Source organism: Zingiber officinale, chromosome 9A (genome assembly GCF_018446385.1).
Source record: "Zingiber officinale cultivar Zhangliang chromosome 9A, Zo_v1.1, whole genome shotgun sequence".
NCBI classification, from domain to species: domain Eukaryota; kingdom Viridiplantae; phylum Streptophyta; class Magnoliopsida; order Zingiberales; family Zingiberaceae; genus Zingiber; species Zingiber officinale.
Window position 1 is genome coordinate 68,107,528 of NC_056002.1, and position 26,291 is coordinate 68,133,818.

The 26,291-nt window shown below is 38.3% G+C and overlaps 2 protein-coding genes across 2 annotated transcripts; both read left to right on the forward strand.

Moving 5' to 3' along the window:
* Window positions 1–4,672: 4,672 nt before the first annotated feature.
* LOC122019252 lies at window positions 4,673–6,098 on the forward strand. Its single transcript, XM_042576741.1, has 7 exons — window positions 4,673–4,732; window positions 4,794–4,825; window positions 4,912–5,044; window positions 5,119–5,245; window positions 5,330–5,409; window positions 5,493–5,624; window positions 5,850–6,098. Exons 1-7 carry the CDS (start codon window positions 4,673–4,675, stop codon window positions 6,096–6,098), a joined length of 813 nt encoding a protein of 270 aa, XP_042432675.1.
* Window positions 6,099–6,462: 364 nt separating this feature from the next.
* LOC122019253 (transcription factor IIIA-like) lies at window positions 6,463–7,817 on the forward strand. Its single transcript, XM_042576742.1, has 3 exons — window positions 6,463–6,702; window positions 7,337–7,480; window positions 7,629–7,817. Exons 1-3 carry the CDS (start codon window positions 6,511–6,513, stop codon window positions 7,815–7,817), a joined length of 525 nt encoding a protein of 174 aa, XP_042432676.1. The 5' UTR covers window positions 6,463–6,510.
* Window positions 7,818–26,291: the final 18,474 nt, after the last annotated feature.

Genomic DNA, 26,291 nt, shown 5'->3' on the forward strand with positions numbered 1-26,291 from the left:
CAATTTCTTGCATGTTTAATATTTGTTCCCTTAAATCTGAAAAATTGTGATTTAATAAGTTATGATAAATTAAAATGTAAATTTAAAACCTTCTGATAAAAGTATTAGAATAAAATAAATAAATAAATGCATAGAAAATTTTCTAAATGTTAACAATTTTCTTAAATTTTCTTGCATAAAGTTTTCGGCTTAAGAAAGTTCTTAAAATTCATAACGAAAACTTAGAAATTTTCCAAAAAGTTATTTTGAACTTAGAAATTTTCCTTGACTTAGAAATGTTTTCCAGAAAATCATTGAAATAGATTTCCATAATTTTTTTCTAAGTGTCAAACCTTAGATTTTTTTTCAACCCCAATTTTTTATATGATCAAAGGGGAGAAGTAAAAAAGTATAAGTTTAGGGGGAGGTAGAAATTGAAAATTGGAATTTTTGAAATTTAATTTTTTCTATCTTGTTCCATATTATTGCAATGAAAATTATTTCATTTTCATGTCTATTTTTTACCCTAGCTTAACTTGGGTTGATCACATCAAAAAGGGGGAGATTGTTGGAACCCAAGGTTGTTTTGGTGTGATCAACAAGTTAAGCTAGGTCCTGTGCTGTTTTAACCTTGTGTCTAAATGTGCAGGAGCTTAGGAGCACATGTACTCGAGCAGACGATGCAGTTAGCGAGAAGGACAGCACTCGATGCATCCGAGGGATGAGGTGCTGCGGAAGAGTACACCAGTGGATGAGAAGGAAGCGTGCGGTGGTTTCGAGGGATGAAAGCCAGAGTGAAAGATTGCTCGGGGAGCAAGAGACGCAGCTAGCGAGAAGGTCCGCACGGGGTGCGACCGAGGGATGAAGACTGCGGATGAGTATGTTGGTGAACGAGAAGGAAACATGCAGCGATTCCGAGGGACGAGAAGCCGGAGCGGAAGGCTGCTTGAGAAGACCGAAAGTTGGGTTCGGGTGAGCCCTTTTCCGGATGGCAGAGATCACCCAAGCAAGCGGATCCGGAGTAGAAGAACCGGACCGAGCCGAACCGAACCAGAGCAGTGGTCCCGGATGAAAAAGTCAACATGGGTTGACTTTACTGGTCCCGGGCGCCCAAAACAGTCTGGGGCGCCCGGACCAGCCCGGGGCGACCGGAACTCCTCCGGGCGCCCAGACCAGCATGTTTGACCAGAATGCATCTAATGCGTTTTGAACATTGTGGGATAAATTTTTATTCCCCTAGGGCGCCTGGAACCCTTCCAGGCGCCCCGACCACGGCTATAAATATAACCTTGGTCCAGAAGCTTGAGAACGAACTCATTACATGTAATTCGAACGTTTGTGTGCTTTAGAGTTGTAGTTAAAGCTTCTGTTTCTGCGCTCCAACGTTGTAAGAGGCTTCTCCGCCTAAAAAAGTTTTTAGTGCTTATCTTCCTTGGATTAACAACCACATCGGTTGTAACCAAGTAAATACTTGTGCCTCGTTCTTTATGTTTTTAATTTATTGCTTTACTTTATTTATGCAAGTGTTAGCTTAAAGAGTTCGAGGAAGGGTTGTTTGTTTTATTTTCTACAGGACTATCCAATAACCCCTCCTAGCCGGCCACAACGGTCCAACAAATGCTTCCATTTAAGGTTCCATTTAAGCTGAAACTTTGTGAGTATATAGTTTCTGAAATTGAATTATGAAGTATCAAATTCCAGAATCAACTCCTACTCAAATTGTGACAGGGTAGTGTTGTTGAATTTCTATCTCCATACACACCAATTCGATATTCTATAGTCATTGGAGGCTCAAGGAAAGCTGGTAATATGTAATATGTATATATCCTCATGTTGTATGGAGACTAACTCAAAATTCCAGAACCAGAATCCAAACTGATATTTCAGTAATATTGAATTCTGTAGAAATGGAACCCATGTATCGACCAGTACATGTTTAGTGCCAAACTTCTATGCTATTTTTTATCAGTAACAAATTGAACTCAAAGTTATACATTCAATGCTGAATGAGATCTCCTCTCAAGCTAGATCTTTTATGAATGAGATGTCCTTGAGTTATCAATTTTGATATTGAGTGCTAACATGGAATTGTAGGAATGAACCAGTTTAGCAACCCTTTACTTACTGCAGAGAAAGAAACAAAAACCATTTACACTCAAGGTTATTGATTGAACAAATCAAGCTGTGAAAGAATGTATCAACTTAAGTCTCTAGTGTGCCATGTTTTGTTGTATGTTTCTGGAATTGATGAAGTCCAGAATTCAGAATATGAACTTGGCATCTCAATCCTATTTTTTGTCAATTTCTTATGAACTTTTTGTGGGATTTCAGATAAGGAAGAAGGAAGTTTATAAAAGAAAAATCTGCAAAAAGGAAAACAGTGGCTAGAAGTGTTTCAAGTAAGTGGATAGCATGTTCTGTTTTATTGCCCGAGATGACCAATGTTTTAAGTGTGGGGGAGGGAATTCTTCTTCACAATTTGAGATCAAATCTTGGGCGAAACTAGGTGATCAAGCTCCAGAACAATTGTAGCCGTTCATCCATAATCAAGCAGATCTGAGTCATCCATTAAAGATCCGACCCATCTAACATAATAAGGAGTAGATCTCAGCCATAGATGAAGATCAAGAGATTTTGATTCAGATCTTAGTTCATCCAGCCGTTGATCAAGCCCGAAACATTCTGGACCGTCCGATCAAAGAGAGAGTTGTTTAAAACCTGAGAAGCTACAGTGTCTTCGGGGAGCTCGGCGTTCCGCGACTTGCCACTATTTTTGCGTCTTCTTCATCAACGACGCCACAGTTCCCATTCCATATCCAGAGCCAAGATTCAAACTCTTTCGTTGCCGGCGAGCTGTCTACGATCCGACCACCAGCAATCAAAGGGCAAAGCGCGATTTGAGGGTGTTCCCCGATCATTGTCTTGTTGTCTGCGAGTTTCATCCAAGCAAAGATTTGAGGGTGTTCCCTGATCTGAGCTGCTGTCATTCTCACTAGAGGATCAAAGGGTGTTCCTTGGTTCTATAGAGTGCAATCCATTTTCATTTTCACCTCGCGTCTCCGGATTCCGTAAGATTTTCTCTGTTCTTCGTCGGTTGGAGAATTCAGATGATTCCAAGCTCGAGAGGCGTTCCCAACAGCTTTAGGCTTCTTCTGAATGTGTTGGGTATTCAGTGGTTGCTGTTGTTTGCTTGAGAGGCATTCCCAGAAGCAAACTCAGTGGCACGGTAGTGAGGAGAGGTTTTGTCTCGGGTTTGGTTGTGGAATGCCATTTAGGTTTTGTTTTCGTTATCTTTGCTTTTGAATTATCCATGAATTTGCTCAGATCTGAAGATTTGATAGTTAGATTGCAATTTACTTTCTACCTTGAATTTCATATTTTGTTTCTACAAGTTTATGTTTTGTTTTAATGCTTGAATTTAGTAGATTCTTTGCCTATTCAGTGAATAAATTGTTACTAAGATTGAATTAAATTGTTGAATGCTTAATTTGATGTTTCTGGTTGTGTATTTATATTCAATGTTGCTGTGATGGAGCATTTGATTTCAATTGTTGAATTAAGAGTAATTGAGAATTGGATGATACTTAGGTTCTTACAAGTAGTTTGAGATTTCAAGTTCACATGTTACTTGTTACCTTTGTTCTATGAATTGGATTGTTATGGCTGACATTGAGTCAAGTTGTGAATGAATCACTTGAGCTTTTTATTATTTACCTCTATTTCACATTGTTGAATGAAGTTGAGAATGGGATACTTGTTGTGTGAGCTTAATAGTTGAATTTGGTTGTTATTGTGAATTGGGGGATATTTTGGTTTTTACAAATTAGATTGAGTTCTTGAGTTTCATAGTTATTGCAATTGTGAATTGAGAAGATAGTAATTGACTCATTTGACTCAATGATGCATTCACTACAAGAAAAATCCTCATAGACATCGGTGGAACAATAACAGTTTTAAGCAAAAACCGATGTCTTTGAGTATTTTGCACCGGTTTTTCTAAAAATTGGTGTCTATGAGTGTAGATTTTCACTCATAGACATCGGTTTTTTAGCCGATGTCTATGAGCTCCTTTTTTTTGTTAATAGACACCGGTTTTAACAGCGGTTTTTAAAACCCGTGTTAATGAATAAAAAAATAATAATTTAATTTTTCCACCAGCCAAAATTTACAACACTTCACAAAGTTCCCTCCAAACCTAAACTAATATCGCACCCCTTCTCTCAGCCTAAACCTAAACCTAAACCTCCAAGCCTTATCTACCTCTTCCCCTTCGATTGACGCCCCTTCCTTCTTCCCCTTCGATCGACGCCCCTTCCTGGATCGACGTTCCGTTCTGCCTCCTCGTTCGATCCTCTCTTCCTCCTCCTCCTTCCTCTCTTCGCTCTTCCCGGCTAAGGTAGGGGCCAACAAGATCCGAACAACGAGAGGACGCCCAAGACCACCATGGCACGGTTGGTCGGCAACGTGAGGGAATCCGAAGGAAGAGAGAACAGCACCAAGATCCAGGAGCTCGTACACAGAAGGGGCATCGACTTACTTCCTCCTATCCCTCCCCTCCCGCTATCTCCCCTTCTGCGCCAAATCTACATCTCCGGCAATCACGACCTCACCTTCGTCGGCGCCCTTCCGACGGCTCCCCCTTTGCCGCCACCTGGAGCGGGAGCTGTGGTTCGAGGGGGAGGGGTACGAGGCAATGAACGTTCAAGGCCGGCAGTGGAGCGGCGACATGGGCGGCCGATCTGATTGTCGGCATGTACATCTGGTCGCATTTCCTATTTCCTGTAGTTTGTGGAAAATCAAATGTGAACCCATAGTCTAGGGACCTGGTGCTGCAATTGGTCGAAAGGTTTGTCATGAGGCAATGCTGATACTCTTATCCTTTTGTTTCTATTTATTGCTTTAGTCAAAAGCTACTTTCTGGCTTTATTTCAGGATTCTCTCTGGACCGAAAGCTCGAACTATTCTGTTAAATGGCGCTGTTCAGAAGGGGGAACGCATAGTACCACCTGCTATACTTGATCTACTCATGCGGGTGACTTTTCCTGCTTCTACAGCTCGAGTCAAGGTTTGCCTATTTCCATCGAAGATCTCCATATTGCATAAAATTTTACGATGAGTTCCTAATATATCTTTCTGCAGGCAACTGAAAGATTTGAGACGTTTTATCCTACTCTAAAAGAGTTGACTCTTACTGGTTCTGGTACCAAAACCACAAAGCAAGCATCACAACAGCTTTTTCCTTTTGCCATCCAAGCGATTCAAGAAAATATAATTGAGATGTTGCATTATTATGTGTCCTAGGCTGATGTTTTCATAGTATGACTGTACTTAACATGGAACTTATATACAGATAATTCCGAGCTAACAAAGGAAGCGACGGATTTGTTCATCTGGTGTTTGACTCAGAATGCTGAGTGCTATAAACAGTGGGTGAGTTGTTCTTCAAACGTGCTATTTATAGCTTTTATTATTTTGTAAACCTTTCTAACTGCTTTAACTGTTGTATCATGAAGGAAAAACTCTATGTAGAGAATGTTGGTGTGACAATTATTGTTCTTCGGAAACTCTCCACTGAGTGGCGAAATTACTCGGCCAAAATTTCCCCCGACACTCTCAAAGTAACACTTAAGCATTTGAGGGCTAAAGTAAGTATATCTACTATCAAATATTTCTAATTTTCTTGTCCAAGTTCAGTCATTCGAAGCTCACGGTTTTTGGATTTCCATCCTTGGCATCTATCGTGTGCATGATATGATAAATTTACTTATTTGTTGCACTTGTATCTAGATGTGGTCAGGTTTAGTTGCACAGTGTTTTTCAAAATTTAGTTGCTGATCAGAATCTTTTTCTTCTTATTTTCTCTATCAAAGAATGAAGATGCCCTGTCAAGAAACACAGACCCCAGCCAAGTAGCATCCATCAAAGAAGCTGACAAGTACTGCAAGACAATTTTGATGAAGTTAACACGTAATTTTGGCTGCATGAAGGGTAGTGTTTTGGTGCTTGTGCTAGGAATTGGTCTCTTTTTCACTCTTTCACCGAATGCCGAGATAATTAACTGGGAGAACATCAATTGGGAGAAATTTCAAGTGTTGTTCAGTTCTCTCCAATCCTCTTAGAACAACTTGGAGTTTAACCAAATTTTACCAACAAAGGAGATAGGTCAAGAAAGGATATGATGGCGCTAAATTCAAAGATAATAATAAGTTTGGTTTTTCACCTCGGCTAGATAACTATCTGAAATTGCTCTGGTGTTCGTCGTTGCAGCAAGCTGCTCCTACTGCTATTTGCTTTCCATCCCACCAATGTTACGCAAGTATGGTTTTCATCTTGTTTTGTCTGGAAACCGTTACTACATTTCTGATCAGGTACTCGATTGCATGTCAAATTCATCTTCATATTGAAACTTGTGTCTCAGATATTTAAAGCATGTTCAAAGTTTTATGTGCTAATTAAGGAATATATATTCAATGTTAGCATTTTGTTTATATATTGGAATATGTGGAAGTCGTTAGCAATGAACCTGGATGTATGAAGACATTCACAAATGCAGAATGCCTTAAAGCACATATCAAAACTTCTCACCTTTATGTTGATTGTGTGATTTGTGGAACAAAACAGCTGAAGAAGAATATTAAACGACATGAACACATGCATGAAGCAAGTGAGGTGACTGAGAGGACAAAATGTAACTTTGAAGGTTGTGAACGCACCTTTTCAAATGTAAGACCTGAATTTTGTGTAGTTATCGATTTTCTATCTCTCAGGCCGTCAAAGCTTAATTGCTATTTGGAGGCAATCTAGTAGCACTTTTTCAGTTAATAGGATGAGGTTGAAATCATGACCAAATAAAACCATAATATGTTTGCATCCCAATTTGTGCGCCTTCAGGAATTTGGTTAGGACATTGTTCGAAGCTTAACCTCTTTGCAAGAGACTAAGACATGCTGAAACTGTTATTGAGGTTGATTTTCCTGTATTAGAAGCAGTTCTTGAACTAGGAGACAATTATTGAATATGAATGGATCAAAGGTAAAGATCATGGAGATGTCTAATTTGAGCCTTTTTAACAGAAGCTTAAAACACCTACGCAAAGACAATTGTCAGATATGAACGGATCAAAGGTAATTTTAGCTTTTTTTAATAGAGGCTTGGAGTGTGTAGGTAGTTAAAATAGATGTTCAAATGGCCTTTTACCACATTCATTATTAATTGCATAAATGCACACTTGTTGATAAGGACAATTTATTGGAAGATCACCCTTTTTTTCTTCTCATATGCATCACTTGATTTATTTCTGGATAAGCAATCAATCTTTTATTTAGTAACTATAAAGTATAGTTTTTGCGCCTTGTAGGTATCAAATCTCAGACAGCACATAAAAGCAGTCCATCAAAATCTTCGTCCATTTGCATGTAGATTTTCTAAATGTGGGAAGAAATTTCCCTACAAGCATGTCAGGGATAACCATGAAAAATCTGATGTGCACAGTTACATTCAAGTAAGTGTTTAGTCTAAGATTTATCTACTAGACTTGACATGGTGATCTGAAATGTTAGCAAATTCAATTTTGAATTTTGTTTGAATTTGAACAAATATTTAATCTAGGTTTGCATGAATTCTGAGTTGCTTTGAGCTTCTTGTTGCAGGGTGACTTCCTAGAAATCGACGAGCAGTGGCAGTCACGGCCACGAGGTGGACGAAAAAGAAAGTGTCCTTCTATTGGATATTTCTGCAGGAAGAGGATTGTTTCACCTGAGCAAGCATCAACGCTTATGTACAATGTTCTCCGGAACATGATGCAAGCAGAGTTTTGCTGGTGGGACGAAATAGAATAGGTGATTGTTTTTGTGCAAGCAGAGTTTCGTTTTCCCTTCTACCCAACTCTTTTTCTTGCTTCTAATTTGAGTTTTGAGCAAGCAGAGTTTTGCTTCTAATTTAAGCATTCAAATTAATCATCTTGTTACCTGGTGCTCTTACTACTTTTTCAACTATGATTTTTGGTCTTGGTTTACTAATATATTATTTATGTGTTTTTACAGTTTACAAATCTCAAGTACTCCAGAGTTGAAATTGATGAAGTACGGTTCGAGTGAGCTGAATGCATGCTAGATTACATTTGAAGTGCGGTTCTACCTTGATGTGTTAAAAGAATGTTCTACCTTGATTTTGATATCTATTAGCTAGCTTTTGATGTAAAAAGAATGTTTGGGTATTTTATGGATATTGTTGTAAGAAGATTATTTATATAATTTGTGAATATTTATGTATTTTATGGATATTATTGAATGAAGAATATTTGTATAATTTGTGAATATTTGTGTATTTTTTTTTTGTTATTGTCGGTTTTTTATTGTTTCGGAAATCAAATTTGTGTTGTTAAAAAATATACATATTACATCGATTTTCCACCGCTGCAAAACCGGTGTTATTAACTAATATTACATCAGTCATTTACCGCTGCCAAAACTGGTGTTATTAACATACAATATTACATCAGTTTTACACGGTGTCGTTAAGTGATACTACACCGGTTAATAACCGATTCGAAGACCGGTGTCGTTAAGTGATACTACACTGGTTTTAACCCGATGTCTAAAATGACAGACTTTTAACATCGGCTTCATAGACATCGGTCGAAAATGAAATAGACACCGGTGGAAAATCGATGTCTATGAAGGTTTTTGTTGTAGTGATTAGAATCTGAATTGAATTGTTGTAAGCTTAATGAGATGCAAGAAAATAATGTTTATATGAGAGAACCTTCCTTTGATTCTATTCTTGTTGTTATTAGATGAATTTACCTTGTAATGTGAGTCAAATGGAAGTGCTTAATAGAACTTGTTGATGTAAGAAATTGATTGGAACCAATTCTAGGATTCACACACATTTATTAGTTATCCTTGGAAAAATATGACTTGGGACTCTTTACTACAATACTTGTCTTAATTTTAATTGAGTATCCAATCTTTACTAATTTGGTGCGCCTAGTGACATGTGAAAATGGCTAACACCACGCATTGCGGTTAAGAGCATTCGCAGCATACATCACGTGATGTGATTAAGAGAATTTGCAGCGCGCGGCGTACACTGCGGTTAAGAGCATTCACAACGCGCACCGCGCAATACGATTAAGAACATTTGTAGTGCATAGTGCTCACTGCAATTAACCACCTACAATTATCGCCAATATTTATTTAAAATATATAACTTAAATTTAAAATTTATACATCATCCCAATTCATTCATCACTTAAAATAGAAATAAAATTTTTTAAAATCCAATCAAAATGTGAATACAATTTTTATTCATCTAATAAACATTTGTATCAATTTACATATAAAACTAAAACAACATTAGAAATTTGATCCATTAAAAATTTGAACATTTCCTAATACAAATTAAGCCTTCACCTAATACCATTCATGATTTCGTCAAAAGCCATGGATGTCTGATTCTTTCCAAGCATCTTTTATTGTAAACAACTAAATTAATCCATCTAGTAACACCGCCTTCATTAACGGTTGCAAGGATCTCTATGTTTACTTCGAGGGCAACCTGTACATGATGAAACAAACAAAATATCATCAAAATCGTGTAGCAGGAAACATAATTTGTACTAGTGGCTTACAAATTGAAGATGATCATAGTTAAAGCACAAATCAAGAATTATGATTATATAATGCATCAATATTTTACAGAAAAGTAATATTTAATTAACAAAGTTTTATGCTGAAATACCTTGTATGATGACTATAGTAGAGAAAGGCCAAAATTTCATGACTAAGCCCTATGATAAAGTCTAAAGGTACGTTGTCAAATCTCTCATCCATATTCTCCCTCTCCTTTATTCTTCCTTTCATTGCTTGTCTATATTGGACCCTTAGTGGTCGGTAAGAGGAGAGGAGTGAATTGTCTTGTAAAAATCAAACTCTACTCTTTCTCGACTTATACCTTAATAAAAAACACTTGTAATAAAAATTAAAAGACTAATTACAAAGATAGAAACATAAGGAGACTTATTTGGTTTACTATCAGAAGATTGCTAATCCAAGAAAAATGAAGTGCATTTTATGACGATCTCCTTCGGGCGGAGTAGCCTCTTACAACATTAACAGCTCACAAATGAAAGTAGAACAAAAAGAAATGAATTACAAGTTCTGATTAAACTACTGAAATCAGAGCTATATTTATAGCACTGTTCAAGGTGCTTGGAAGGGTTTTGGGCGCCTGGAGTGAGATAGAATTTTATCCCTGATGCGTCGGTCAATGTACACGTCGATTCTAATAAGAGTTGAGTTTCAGCCGCCTAGAATGGCTCCGGGCGCCAGAACCCACAAAAGTCAACATGGTTGACTTTTTCAATTCAAGCACTCTGCTCCGGTTCTGCTTGTTTCGGTCCAGGTCTTCAACTCCGATTTCGCTCGCTTGGGTGATCTCGGCTATCCGGAATAGGGCTCACCTGAATCTAATTTCCTGTCTTCTCTTCGAGCAGCCTTCCTCTCCGACTTATTGTCCCTCGAACGTCGTGTACTTTCTTCTCGTCCACCGATGTACTCTTCCGCGGCACCTCGTCCCTCGGACGCACCGAGCCCGTTGTGTAACGCCCCGCCCCTCCTGCTAAGGCGACGGAGGTTACTTGCACATACCTATGAATACTTACTTGCTACAGCAGAAGTCTTATTTATAAAAAAAATTAGAAACTTTTCTTTTCTTTGAAACCAACATGACTAATCACCTGGACATATAAAATCACATAGCATACTTAACATGATTTGTAAGTCATAATGCCCAAAAACAAAATTAAATGTCATGGAGTCATAAAGCAGTAACATAACTAGGCATAGTTCTTATTAAACAAAAAGCAGATCTTTCTCCTTTAGCCAAGGCACTACCACACACATCCTTCTAGCCCCTCCTGCTGCTCCCCTAGTTCATCCATTCCTTGCCTTTATCTGTGGTACAAGAAAGTAAGCTGTGAGCACTCATGGCACAGTAAGTTCCTTTCCTACTCACAAACACCGTATAACATATTAAAATCACAAGACATAACACATGGAGGAAATTCATTATATCATGCAGCATATCATGGCATATCATAACGTAAGCATAAGGTATAATGGCATAACATAACATAATCATCAACTGCACCTTGACATATCATAACATCATCATAAATATCATGGCATAATCATAAGGTATATGCAAGGTGAATTCATAAACATGTATCATAAAAACATATGCAATATGTCCTTTGAAAAATTATAATATACATACTTAAACATAATCTTAACATGATTGGGGCCCTGGCTTATACCACATACATAAATGCGCGCGTCCTATGTAGGTCCAAGGTAGCAAGTCTTGAACCCTACAAGGCATACATACTAGGCCCGTTTCTTAGTCCATCGACCTAGGAGCACTTAGGAGCTCATTCCTAACGAGGCCTGTTTCTTATTCCATCGACCCCAGGGCGCTTATGGAGCCCACCCTTGGTACAAGCCGTACATAAAGTAAAATATCATGTTTATACATATCATGGTTCTTATCTTTTCTTGTACATCGTGTCACTTATCATATCATACCATATAGACTTTTGGGCACACAGCTCATCATGATGGTATGTAAAGATTTGGCACACAGCACATCATATATTTCATGCATAAATAGGAACACAGCACATCATATATTTCATGCATAAATTTGCACATAGCTTCATCATAAATAATACACACCATAGCATAAGGGTTTCCATCATGTATAGATCATAAGTGTGCATAATTAAACATAGAAGCATGGAAATCTCAAAATCATGGCATATAAGATACATGGAAAACATGATTCGATCTCTAACCCTAATGTCTCTTAGTGGCCGAACCATATAGGTTGAGTTTATGGTAAAACTTCATCCCAACATGTGAACCCTAAGTATGTATCACTTCTTATACCATAAGAACTATCATGAGCAAGTTTAGGTAGAGTTCTAGGTTTCTTAAACTTACAACCTATCATGGCCGAACCTTATCAAGCATGCATTGGGTTAAAGACTATCATTCAAGTTTGTGAACCCTAAACAACTTTCATAGCAAACATTTCAAGGAATAATATGAGCATGGTTGAGTTAGGTTCTAAGTTTCCTAAGTCCTTCATCATGTATTGGCCGAAACTCGTAGGGTTTAAAATTAGGGTTCAAGTGCCCTAAAAACATGAGCACCTTAAACAACTTTCATAGCAAATATATCAAGGAATAACATGAGCATAGTTGAGTTAGGTTTTATGTTTCCTAAACCCTAGATCTTGATGTGGCCGAAACTTGTAGGGTTTAAAATTAGGGTTCAAGTGCCCTAAAAACATAAGAACCTTAAACAACTTTCATAGCAAATATATCAAGGAATAACATGAGCATAGTTGAGTTAGGTTTTAAGTTTCCTAAGCCCTAGATCTTGATGTGGCCGAAACTTGTAGGGCTTCATATTAGGGTTCAAGTGCCCTAAAAACATGAGAACCTTAAACAACTTTCATAGCAAATATATCAAGGAATAACATGAGCATAGTTGAGTTAGGTTTTAGGTTTCCTAAACCCTAGATCTTGATGTGGCCGAAACTTGTAGGGCTTCATATTAGGGTTCAAGTGCCCTAAAAACATGAGAACCTTAAACAACTTTCTTAACAAACATTTCAAAGAATAACATGAGCATGATTGAGTTGGGTTCTAAGTTTCCTAAGTCCTATATCATGAAGTGTCCGAAGGTTATATAACATGAATTTAAATTTTCATACAACATTTAACATAAGCACATTAGATTAACTACACAATCATTTCATCAAGGAGATCATGAGCATCTTAGATTTGCATTAAATTCTTCTAGGTTTTTTTTTAAGAACAAAACATCCAAACATAGCCGAACCTTCATGGACATAAGATAGAGTTCAACTTAACATATAATCATGAGCATATCGTAATAGTTTCATATCTTATCTTAAGGAGGTCTTGGCATACTTAGTTTAAAATTAAAGCTCCCCTAGGCCCTTAGTTCTACCATGGCCGAATACTCATAAATCTAAGTTCTACAAAACATTTCAATATAGATAACTCCTTACTATAATATACATGCTACAAGAGAAATATCAAGCATATAAATGTTTAGATCCTTTCTTTCTCTAGGTCTTTCCTTTGGTCTTATCTTGGATAGAATTTCTTCATGATGTTTTTCTTAGCTTTTTATGTGACCGAATCCTACATAGAAAAATAAGAGCTATTGTACCACAGGTGAGGGGAACTTACATCCTTTCGCTTGTGGTTTTCCTTAGAGAGAAAAGTGTTCTAGTGATAATGAAGGTGGAAGCTTCATCTTCTTGTACCTCCTCTTGTTTCCTTTGCTTGTAAGGGCTAGAACTTGAAGTTTCCTTCTCGGAAATTAGCTTTCTTTGAGAAGAACTTAACTTAGAAATTGGTATGAGGAGAGGAAAGGGTTTCTTGGTTCAGTGAGAATGGAGAAGGAAGAAGGAGGAAGAAGAAAATGAATTAAATCCCTTTGTTTTTCTTCTCTAATCCTATTTATCCCTTTGCCAATGAGACATGTCCCCATTCTTTCCCCCAACTCCTCTTTTCCCTCACTCCATTAATTCCCACGAAAATAGAGGGAGGGAGGGGAGGTAGAAAATCCATCTTTTGCTTCCTCCCTTTTCTTAACCAAGAGGGAAAAGGAAGGTAAGCAACTTGGTTTTCTCTTGTTCTTTTTGCTTAGTTTTCTTTTCTCCCTTAACTATATTTTTCATTCCTTTCTATCCAATTATTTCTCCTTACCCTAATGGTTATCATGCATCAATTTATCTCCATTACCTGTGGGAGGTTCAATCCTTGACCTCACCTCTTCTTATTCTATATTTTCCTTGTTTTTATTTTCCTTTTCCTCTTATTCTTTTCATTCCTTTATGCTCAAAGGAAAAATAATATTCATATACCTATTTTAAATTTTTCGTGGGTGTTACAGTACCCCATACCTCATAAAAAGTTCATCCTCGAACTTAGAATAGTGGCGTCAGGTTGCACCAGACATCCGGCTGAGTGCGTCGGCCACCTTGTTCGCTTTTCCGGGATGATAAATGATTTCGCAATCATAATCCTTGACTACCTCGAGCCATCTGCGTTGTCTCATATTTAGGTCTTTTTGCGTGAAGAAATATTTCAAAGTCTGGTGGTCTGTATAAATCTTGCACGGGGCTCCATATAAATAATGTCTCCATGTTTTCAGAGCGAAGACCACAGCTGCTAGTTCCAGATTGTGAATGGGGTAACTTCTTTCGTGCTCTTTGAGTTGCCTGGAGGCATAGGCGATGACTTTGCCATCTTGCATGAGTACAGCTCCCAATCCTAATAAGGAAGCATCACTATACATATCAAAGACTTTGTTGCTTTCCGGTAGAGTAAGGATCGGGGCACTGGTTAGCCTCCGTTTTAATTCTGTAAAACTCTTCTCACATTCCTACGTCCATTCATACCTTTTATTTTTCTTTGTGAGATTCGTCATGGGGGTTGCGATTTTGGAGAAATCCTCTACGAACTTCCTGTAATAGCCTACCAATCCCAGAAAACTTCTGATTTCGCTGGCATTCTTTGGTCTACTCCAGTTACTTACGGCTTCGATCTTGCTTGGATCTACCATGACTCCATCCTTGGAGATGACATGACCCAAGAATATAACTCGATCTAGCCAGAACTCGCACTTGGAAAACTTTGCGTACAGTTGTTTCTCTCGGAGGATCTGTAATACCGTATTCAGGTGTTCGGCATGCTCTTCATGGGTTCTCGAGTAGATGAGAATATCGTCAATGAAGACAATCACAAATTTGTCGAGATACGTCGCAAATACCCGATTCATCAGATCCATGAACACAGCAGGGGCATTTGTCACTCCGAAGGGCATAACTACAAACTCATAATGCCCGTATCTTGTTCGAAAGGGTGTCTTTGGTATATCCTCTTGTTTCACTTTCACTTGATGATAGCCGGACCTTAAGTCAATCTTTGAGAAGATAGTTGCTCCCTTCAATTGGTCAAACAGATCGTCGATCCGCGGAAGGGGGTATCTGTTCTTGATCGTCGCGTTATTTAATGCTCGGTAATCTATACACATTCGCATAGATCCATCCTTCTTTTTTACAAATAGTACTGGAGCCCCCCACGGAGAGTGACTGGGGCAAATAAGTCCCTTGTCGAGTAACTCCCGTATCTGTTCTTGAAGTTCCTTCAACTCAGTGGGCGCCATCCGGTAAGGTGCTTTAGAAATCGGTTTAGTACCCGGAACCACTTCAATCGCAAATTCTATTTCCCTATCGGGTGCGATTCCCAGAAGTTCATCAGGAAATACTTCCGGATAGTTGCATACTACCCTGACCTCTCCTAACTTCTGGCTTCCAGTTGGTTTTGTATCAACTATGTGTGCTAGAAATCCAATACATCCTTTGTCCAACATACTCTGTGCCTCTATAGCTGATAAGAATCTTTCAGGTTCCTTCCCAGATTCCCTAATAAATTCAAACATTGGCTCAGCTTCCGGTCGAAAGACTACTTTCCTGTTACGACACTCGATTGTGGCGCCGTACTTGCCCAGGAAATCCATGCCCAGTATAATGTCATAATCCCGCATGTCAAGTACTATCAGATTGTAGTAGAGTTCTGTGTCTGCGATTCGGATAGGTACGGCTCGCAGCATATAATCCGATGGCATAACTTCCCCGGATGGTAGGGTGGTTAAGAACATACCATTTAGTGTTTGAGATGGTAGGTCTAATTTCTTTGTAAATGGTGTTGAGACGAACGAGTGTGTCGCCCCAGTATCAAATAATACTAAAGCATGCTGATTAAAAATAGGCAGCTGACCCTGGCATTCGTCGTCACTTGCGGGGCTTCCAATCTCCCTTGGCTGATCGGAGTCCCTTCTATAGCAGTTCGCATCTGGTGTAGCTGTGAAGGGGCACTCTTGTTCTAATTATTCTGCTGGAAGGGTGCCTGGAACTGAGTAGGACAGTCTCTGGCCAAATGTCCTTCCTATCCGCAATTATAGCACTTTCTTGTACCTTTGTGACACATCTCGGAATGCAGCTTCCCACAAATAGAACACTGGGGGTATCTCGGTTGCTTATTCACTGACCCACTTTTTGCATTGTCCCACTGCTTCCTTTTTCCGGTAGAAGTTCCTTTCCAGCCTGGTTTGGTACTCTAGGATTTCTGTCCTTCAGCTCAGGTCTGACCTTTATTCTCATTCATTGCTTTCTGATAATATTCCGTAATCAGTGCGCTGCTGACTAATTCCTCTGTAGTCTGCGGTCTATTAACTCCGCCGGCCACATTCAGTGCTATCTCGGGTCGAAGCATCTTCAGCATCAGTCTGACCCTTTCTCTTTCTGTACGCACTAATTCGGGACAAAGGCGTGCTAGACGATTGAAGCGCTTTACTGCTTCATTCACTGATAAGTCACCTTGCCGGAACTCGGTGAACTCGTCGTAATGCCGGTTCGTCACTTGCATATGGAAGAACTCTTCGAAGAACTCTATCTCGAAGTCCGTCCAATTCATCAGATTAATCTGTCTTTTTGCTTTCACTCTTTCCCACCACATTCTCGCGTCTCCGGAAAAACAAAAAGATACGCACTTGATCTTCTCCGTTTCAGGCCAATCCAGTAGTTCCACTATGCTTTCTACTGTCTTGAACCAGGCCTGGGCATCCCATGGCTCGCAAGTATCTGAGTAGTTTTCCGGTTTTAGCCTCAGCCACTGTATCAAATAGGTTTCCTGTCGAGCCACTGGGGCAGGGGCAACCGGTGGTACTGGTGCAACTATTGGCACGACGGGTACCGCATTCTGATTTACTGGCGGGGTAGTAGGAATTCCTTGTTGGCCCATTAGCGTAGTGATCAGCTGTTGTTGCTCCGTGATCTGACGCTGGAGATTAGTAACTACCTGGGTCAGGTCTGGTGGAGTCGGTGTCTCGTCTGCTCGGGTAGTACGTCTCCTAGTCATGCTTATCTTCATTAAATAACAATAAATTATCGTTATTCATATTCGGTTGCAAAAAGGTTAGTATCATTCCTATCCTACCATCATGCATACCTAAACTAAATAACGAACATAAATAAACATGCATAATATTAAAGCATAATAAAACAAACAACAACAATTTAAATTAAGCACATAGATTCTTACTTGGAGCGGCAGGATGGAGGCTTGACATGTGTGTAGTGAATTGGCTAAACTTGGCTCTGGTACCAAACTGTAACGCCCCGCCCCTCCTGCTAAGGCGACGGGGGTTACTTGCACATACCTATGAATACCTACTTGCTACAGCAGAAGTCTTATTTATAAAAAAAAATTAGAAACTTTTCTTTTCTTTGAAACCAACATGACGAATCACCTGGACATATAAAATCACATAACATACTTAACATGATTTGTAAGTCATAATGCCCAAACACAAAATTAAATGTCATGGAGTCATAAAGCAGTAACATAACTAGGCATAGTTCTTATTAAACAAAAAGCAGGTCTTTCTCCTTTAGCCAAGGCACTACCACACACATCCTTCTAGCCCCTCCTGCTGCTCCCCTAGTTCATCCATTCCTTGCCTTTATCTGTGGTACAAGAAAGTAAGCTGTGAGCACTCATGGCTCAGTAAGTTCCTTTCCTACTCACAAACACCGTATAACATATTAAAATCACAAGACATAACACATGGAGGAAATTCATTATATCATGCAGCATATCATAACGTAAGCATAAGGTATCATGGCATAACATAACATAATCATCAACTGCACCCTGACATATCATAACATCATCATAAATATCATGGCATAATCATAAGGTATATGCAAGGTGAATTCATAAACATGTATCATAAAAACATATGCAATATGTCCTTTGAAAACTTATAATATACATACTTAAACATAATCTTAACATGATTGGGGCCCCGGCTTGTACCACATACATAAATGTGCGCGTCCTATGTAGGTCCAAGGTAGCAAGTCTTGAACCATACAAGGCATACATACTAGGCCCGTTTCTTAGTTCATCGACCTAGGGGCACTTAGGAGCCCATCCCTAACGAGGCCCGTTTCTTAGTCCATCGACCCCAGGGCGCTTATGGAGCCCACCCTTGGTACAAGCCGTACATAAAGTAAAATAGCATGTTTATACATATCATGGTTCTTATCTTTTCTTGTACATCATGTCACTTATCATATCATACCATATAGACTTTTGGGCACACAGCTCATCATGATGGTATGCAAAGATTTGGCACACAACACATCATATATTTCATGCATAAATAGGCACACAGCACATCATATATTTCATGCATAAATTTGAACATAGCTTCATCATAAATAATACACACCATAGCATAAGGGTTTCCATCATGTATAGATCATAAGTGTGCATAATTAAACATAGAAGCATGGAAATCTCAAAATCATGGCATATAAGATACATGGAAAACATGATTCGATCTCTAACCCTAATGTCTCTTAGTGGCCGAACCATATAGGTTGAGTTTATGGTAAAACTTCATCCCAACATGTGAAACCTAAGCAAGCATCACTTCTTATACCATAAGAACTATCATGAGCAAGTTTAGGTAGAGTTCTAGGTTACTTAAACTTACAACCTATCATGGCCGAACCTTATCAAGCATGCATTGGGTTAAAGACTATCATTCAAGTTTGTGAACCCTAAACAACTTTCATAGCAAACATTTCAAGGAATAATATGAGCATGGTTGAGTTAGGTTCTAAGTTTCCTAAGTCCTTCATCATGTATTGGCCGAAACTTGTAGGGTTTAAAATTAGGGTTCAAGTGCCCTAAAAACATAATCACCTTAAACAACTTTCATAGAAAATATATCAAGGAATAACATGAGCATAGTTGAGTTAGGTTTTAAGTTTCCTAAACCCTAGATCTTGATGTGGCCGAAACTTGTAGGGTTTAAAATTAGGGTTCAAGTGCCCTAAAAACATAAGAACGTTAAACAACTTTCATAGCAAATATATCAAGGAATAACATAAGCATTGTTGAGTTAGGTTTTAAGTTTCCTAAGCCCTAGATCTTGATGTGGCCGAAACTTGTAGGGCTTCATATTAGGGTTCAAGTGCCCTAAAAACATGAGAACCTTAAACAACTTTCATAGCAAATATATCAAGGAATAACATGAGCATAGTTGAGTTAGGTTTTAAGTTTCCTAAACCCTAGATCTTGATGTGGCCGAAACTTGTAGGGCTTCATATTAGGGTTCAAGTGCCCTAAAAACATGAGAACCTTAAACAACTTTCTTAACAAACATTTCAAAGAATAACATGAGAATGATTGAGTTGGGTTCTAAGTTTCCTAAGTCCTAAACCATGAAGTGTCCGAAGGTTATATAGCATGAATTTAAATTTTCATAAAACAATTAACATAAGCACATTAGATTAACTACACAATCATTTCATCAAGGAGATCATGAGCATCTTAGATTTGCATTAAATTCTTCTAGGTTTTTTTTTTAAGAACAAAACATCCAAACATAGCCGAACCTTCATGGACATAAGATAGAGTTCAACTTAACATATAATCATGAGCATATTGTAATAGTTTCATATCTTATCTTAAGGAGGTCTTGGCATACTTAGTTTAAAATTAAAGCTCCCCTAGGCCCTTAGTTCTACCATGGCCGAATACTCATAAATCTAAGTTCTACAAAACATTTCAATATAGATAACTCCTTACTATAATATACATGCTACAAGAGAAATATCAAGCATATAAATGTTTAGATCCTTTCTTTCTCTAGGTCTTTCCTTTGGTCTTATCTTGGATAGAATTTCTTCATGATGTTTTTCTTAGCTTTTTATGTGACCGAATCCTACATAGAAAAATAAGAGCTATTGTACCACAGGTGAGGGGAACTTACATCCTTTCGCTTGTGGTTTTCCTTAGAGAGAAAAGTGTTCTAGTGATAACGAAGGTGGAAGCTTCTTCTTCTTGTACCTCCTCTTGTTTCCTTTGCTTGTAAGGGATAGAACTTGAAGTTTCCTTCTCAGAAATTAGCTTTCTTGGAGAAGAACTTAACTTAGAAATTGGTATGAGGAGAGGAAAGGGTTTCTTGGTTCGGTGAGAATGGAGAAGGAAGAAGGAGGAAGAAGAAAATGAATTAAATCCCTTTGTTTTTCTTCTCTAATCCTATTTATCCCTTTGCCAATGAGACATGTCCCCATTCTTTCCCCCAACTCCTCTTTTCCCTCACTCCATTAATTCCCACGAAAATAGAGGGAGGGAGGGGAGGTAGAAAATCCCTCTTTTGTTTCCTCCCTTTTCTTAACCAAGAGGGAAAAGGAAGGTAAGCAACTTGGTTTTCTCTTGTTCTTTTTGCTTAGTTTTCTTTTCTCCTTTAACTAAATTTTTCATTCCTTTCTATCCAATTATTTTTCCTTACCCTAATGGTTATCATGCATCAATTTATCTCCATTACCTGTGGGAGGTTCAAGGTTCAATCCTTGACCTCACCTCTTCTTATTCTATATTTTCCTTGTTTTTATTTTCCTTTTTCTCTTATTCTTTTCATTCCTTTATGCTCTAAGGAAAAATAATATTCATATACCTATTTTAAATTTTTCGTGGGTGTTACACGTTGGCTCTCTCCTTTGTCATCCTTCTCGCTAACCGCGTCTTCCGCTCAACATTCTGTGCTCCTAAACTCCTGCACACTTAGACATAGGGGTTAAACCAAACATGACCTAACTTAACTTGTTTGATCACATCAAAACAACCTTGGGGTTCCAACAATCTCCCCCTTTTTGATGTGAGCAACCAAAGTTAAAATAGGGTAAACAAATATAATGTAAAAATAAATAATTTTGTAAATAAGTGCAAAAATGATTTTACAGTTTGAAATTTGGATAATACCTCCCCCTAAACTTAATAATCCCTTCTCTCCCTTTGATCACAAAAAAAACATGGGGTATCACAACAAGTCTAAGGGTAATTCTGATTTTTGTATAGAAAAATTTCAAGCAAAAAAAAAAATCTAAGTTTAAAGATATAATTTTTGCGCAACGTATAAAATAACTTAAAAAAATTAAGTTAAAAAAATAAATCTTAGCAAAAACAATTTAAATGAAGTTTGCAATTAAAGGCAATTTTCTAAGTGAAATTTGAAAAAAAAAATTAAGAGATGTTTGTAATTTTTAAAAAATTTAATAAATGTTAAACCTTTGACAAATATTGAAAGTATTTAATTTAATTAACTATTTTATGCTTATCAGTTTGTTAATTAAATATTCAGTTTAGAAATTTGGCTCTAGGCTGTGGCGAGACACTAGTCCTTCTTGGTTATTGGATTATCAACCACTTCTAGACAAAGTCTTTTAATGAATTCAAATATTTAATTTTCTACCTGAAAGCCCTAAGTCTAATTTCACTTTTAAATTTAAACAAGTTTTTGGAACCCAACATAGGTTCCTTCCTACAGGTTAATCAGTTATTTTCTAGGAATATAGGATTTTGTTACTTTTCTAATCTGACCTTTGTGAAATGTATAGTACCAGTTTAATTCTCTATAGTTTCTAAAAACAGAAATATTTGAACATGTAGAATTTTTTAAATTTTCTATTTCTTCTTTTAATTTAACATTTTCAAGTTTTACTTTTTCTATTTCTTCTTTTTATTTCTATGAGCACAATGTCATCATGGTCAAACAAGAGAAATGAGCATCTCTCAGGCTGACGACGTACCCTATCAGACCTGCGAAGAGGTATGTCTACTTGAATTGGTTGTTGTTCCTCAACTCTTTGTGGAACAACATCATCCACAATATTTTGTGGTCCCAGGTCAACTTCCATTGAGGCTTCAGTGCTATCGTTGGCATCTTGAACTTCTTCAAGATCGAACGTACTCCCACTAGTCTTTCTAGAAACAAAGTCCCTTTCTAGAAAGACCCCAGTCTTTGCCACAACTATCTTGTGCTGACTGGGAATGTAGAAGTAATATCCCTTCATTTCCTTGGGATATCCAATAAAGTAGCACTTGTCGGATTTGGGTCCTAAATTGTTTGAGACTTGACGTCAAACGTAAGCCTCACAATCCCAAATTCTAATGAAAGACACCTGGGCATCTCTCCCAGTTCATATCCTATATGGTGTCTTTATCACGACCTTGGATGGAACTTGGTTGAGTATAAAAGTAGTCGTGTCTAGAGCATAGCCCCAAAGGAATGTCGGAAGATCTGTGTGACTCATCATAGATCGTACCATATCTAATAGGGTACGATTCCTCCTTTCGGATACACCATTCCACTGTGGTGTTCTAGGAGGAGTGAGTTGGGATAGAATCCCAAACTCAGCTAGATAGTCACGAAACTCATGGTTAAGGTATTCTCCACCTCGATCTGATCAAAGTATCTTAATACTCTTACCAAGCTGGTTCTGTACTTCATTCTTGAATTCTTTGAACTTTTCAAAGGATTCAGACTTATATGTCATCAAGTACACATAACCATATCTACTGAAGTCATCAGTAAATGTGATGAAATACCTATAACCACCTCTAGCAGCGACATTGAAAGGGCCACATACATCACTATGTATAAGTCCTAACAAATCAGTCGCTCTTTCGCTGTGCCCACTAAAGGGAGTCTTGGCCATCTTGCTTAGTAGGCATGACTCACACGTCTCATAAGATTCAAAATCAAATGAGTCCAGAAAACCATCCTTATAGAGCTGGGATAAGCGCTTGTCATTTATATGACCTAAGCGACAGTGCTAGAGATAGGTTTGGTTCATGTCATTTGACTTGAACCTCTTGGTATTTATGTTATAGATAGGGCTTTCAAGGTCTAGAATGTAGAGTCCGTTCATCAGAGGTGCACTACAATAGAACATATCTTTTAAATAAACAGAACAACATTTGTCCTTTATTATAAAAGAGAAACCTTTCTTGTCCAAACAAGAAACTGAAATTATGTTCTTTGTTAAAGCAGGCACATAACAACAATCATCCAACTCTAGTATAAGCCCAGAGGGCAAAGATAGAAAATAAGTCCCTACAGCAACAGCAGCAACCCGTGCTCCATTGTCTACTCGTAGGTCTATCTCGCCCTTCATTAATGTTCTGTTATTTCTCAGCGCTTGTACATTAGTACAAATGTGAGAAGTACATCCGGTATCTAATACCCACGATGAAGAAATAGAGAGGTTGACTTCTATAACATTTATACCTAAAGTAGAAATCTTATTTCTCTTCTTCTTAAGATCTTCCAGGTATCCTATGCAGTTCCTCTTCCAGTGCCCTACTTGTCCTTGATACAGTTGACGAAGATGTTCAACCATATCATAAGCGCCCATTAACTCATGTTTCTTCTGAAGCTCAGAGTTCATGGTCGCGAGTATAAGACAGGACACATCTAATGCGTCATCTTGATGCTTCTTGTAAGCATCTCAGTCAGCTCGGGTGGCAGTGGCAGGAGGAGCCTCCAGAATGGGCTGCTCCAGAACGTGCAGTTTACATTCTTGGGTGAGAACTATTCACAAGTTCCTGTACCAGTCCAGGAAATTTGCTCCGTTGAGCTTGTCCTTCTCAAGAACAGAACGCAGGGAGAAAGAGTTCGTATTCGACGTCATAGTTATCTACAACAGAAAAATGCAGAAAATAAATATCATATTTTTTTTATCATTTAATTAGGCCTTTAACTAAATAATGTTCCCACTGAATTCTATAATTCAAGTGGAACAAGATCCACATCATACTAACCCTTGAGTTAGCTTTGGCTAATACGCCCAAGATTTAGTATGATCGGTAGGTAACGATTTACCAATTACATCTCTATGCAACTCTTGTTCATAGGATCATTATCCGCAGTTATATTAAAACTTGAGTTAGCTTTGGCTTATACGCCCAAGAATTAATATAAATGTGATTTATGTCCTATCTTTCCAACTGTTGGAAGAATGCATATAGTTGTACTCGATCCAACCGAGTTAACTAGGAATACTCAATCTAATTGAGTTTGTACTCGCCCATGCGTTGATAAGCGGGACCAAGATTGTCCCTCCGTACCCTACCAAGATAATATGTGTTGCTCTGCTTTGGCAGATTCAACAACACATGTGATCGAGGTAGTGATAGGTATCACGGCACGGTAGGCATTAGAGTTGATGCGATTGAGATCTAATCTAATCGAGAGGGTGCATCTTGTACACGATTTAGATCTAATATAATCGTTAGGCACTAATTAATTACTAATCATGCATCAGATACACAAAAGCAATTAATTAAATTATTTGTGATTAGTCATGGCCCTACTACGATCTTCTCAAGCCAATGAGATGATCGGATGGTCAACCTAGGGTCAACAGCTTCTCAAGCTCCTCCCTTTGACCACCTTGTGTTGCTCGCGCCCTCCTCGTAACTCCGTCTCGAGTGGACCTTCCACGGCTCCAATTTTGTACATTACAATTTTGAAACTCGAGTTACATTCGAGTCTAAACTAATTTTACAACAAGAATAAATGGAGAAAGGCACGACGCGCAGGTCGCGTATCAAGTATACAACACACACAACACAAATGACGGCGCGCATGCCGTAATATGAATTACAACATATTTCCAATCAGATTGGGTCTTTTTGGGCCATGACTATCACAAAATAATACATAATTCTAAATTATGTATTTTCTATAATTTTCTGTAATTTTTACTATAATTTTTACAATTTTTATGAGTAAAATTCCCGGCGGTTCCGTTTAGCGGGTTTTCGGGAGCAATCACGGAACGAATCCCCTTGCGGGGCCAGGGGCAGTACCCCTACCCGCGATCTAACCATTGTGAGTGTTCCTTAGCGATCCTACAATGTCTTAGCCCACTGTCCCAAAGGATTTGGGGTGAAACCTTGCCGTTTCGGAAAAATCTTCTCGGTAGTCGAAGCCTACAAGTGTCGAAACACTTGTGCTCCGCTTCTATGAGAAAAATACCCATAAAAACTATAAAAATAGGAAATGTACATAATATTACAGATCTACTATTTTTCATAAAAATACAAAATAAACTCGTACAAGACTTCGCACGTGGCTCTGATACCACTGTTGGGTTTTTCGGGCCGCGAAAACCGCTTTTTCGCATCCGTGCGAAGTAAAACTTTCAAAAACATTACGAGTACGAGTTTTATACTTGTTCTAAACTAGATTTACATAGAGAAAACCTTTTACCCTTGATGCGTGCCCTTTACGAATCCCGCTTGTCCAAGGAAGTGTCGGATCTCGAGATCGTCAAGCGTACGATCCTCTAGAAGTATCCACACGAACAAATGGGTGGAGAAAAACTAAACAAAGGTGTGCTACCCTAGATCAGTCACGGCAAGTGGAGGAGAGGGAGAGCAAGAAGAGAGAGCAAGGAAGAAGATGATGGAATGAGCCATGAATAAAAAATGAATTTCATTCACACACAATAAGTGGTCGGCCACCTCTTGGAGTTGTAACCTCCATTCTCTTTAATGTGGCCATTAAAGAGGGGATTTGTAACCTCCATTAGGTGGCACACACATGTGCTAACTACGATGATGTGGCACATCATCATTGGCCACTTAATGCCAACTCACAAATGATGTGGCGTAAAGTCAAGTCAAACATGACTTTTCCTCTTCCTCTCAAGTCAAGTCAAAATTGACTTAATCTCTCTCATGGTTGATCTAATCCAACTATTTAATTCAAGCCAATTTAATATAATGAATCTAATTCATTTAATTAAATTGATTCAATGAGTCATAATCTAAATTAGACTCATTGAACACATGAATCAACTTGAGTCCAACTCAATTAGCCCAATTAGGATTCCTTTTAATCCAATTTGATCCATCACATGAATCTAATCCTCTTGGTTCATCATATGAACCTAATCTCCATCTAATTGTCCTTAGTGTGTGACCCTATAGGTTCTTGTAACGTTGGCAATGCCCCTAAACCCATTTAGGAGCATAAGTAATGAGCGGTATCTAGCAACACAACATTACTACCCAAGTTACAAGAATGTTGAGATCCAACATCACCTTGTGACTACTAATTGTGACTCCTCACAATATATGACAAGTGCCCTTCTTTCCTAGACATCTAGATTGATCAATGTGAGGCATAGATCATGTCATCCTCTGACCAATCTAAATCTTGAACTCCAAGTAGACTCACTCGATCAAATGAGCTCAATATCTCATATTGACTCATTTGGGCATGGTCATGAACTCAGTGGTCTCACTCTATCAAGAATATCGAGGTCTCTCCCGTCATATA

Bases quoted from the DNA above. Each gene is read 5' to 3' on its own strand.
- LOC122019252 (XM_042576741.1), top strand. From the start codon at position 4,673: ATGAACGTTCAAGGCCGGCAGTGGAGCGGCGACATGGGCGGCCGATCT. The intron at 5,045-5,118 runs GTTTGCCTATTT...ATCTTTCTGCAG, and splicing joins CTTCTACAGCTCGAGTCAAG to GCAACTGAAAGATTTGAGAC. The intron at 5,246-5,329 runs ATATAATTGAGA...ACTTATATACAG, and splicing joins CATCCAAGCGATTCAAGAAA to ATAATTCCGAGCTAACAAAG.
- LOC122019253 (XM_042576742.1), top strand. From the start codon at position 6,511: ATGAAGACATTCACAAATGCAGAATGCCTTAAAGCACATATCAAAACT. The intron at 6,703-7,336 runs GTAAGACCTGAA...TGCGCCTTGTAG, and splicing joins GTGAACGCACCTTTTCAAAT to GTATCAAATCTCAGACAGCA. The intron at 7,481-7,628 runs GTAAGTGTTTAG...TTCTTGTTGCAG, and splicing joins ATGTGCACAGTTACATTCAA to GGTGACTTCCTAGAAATCGA.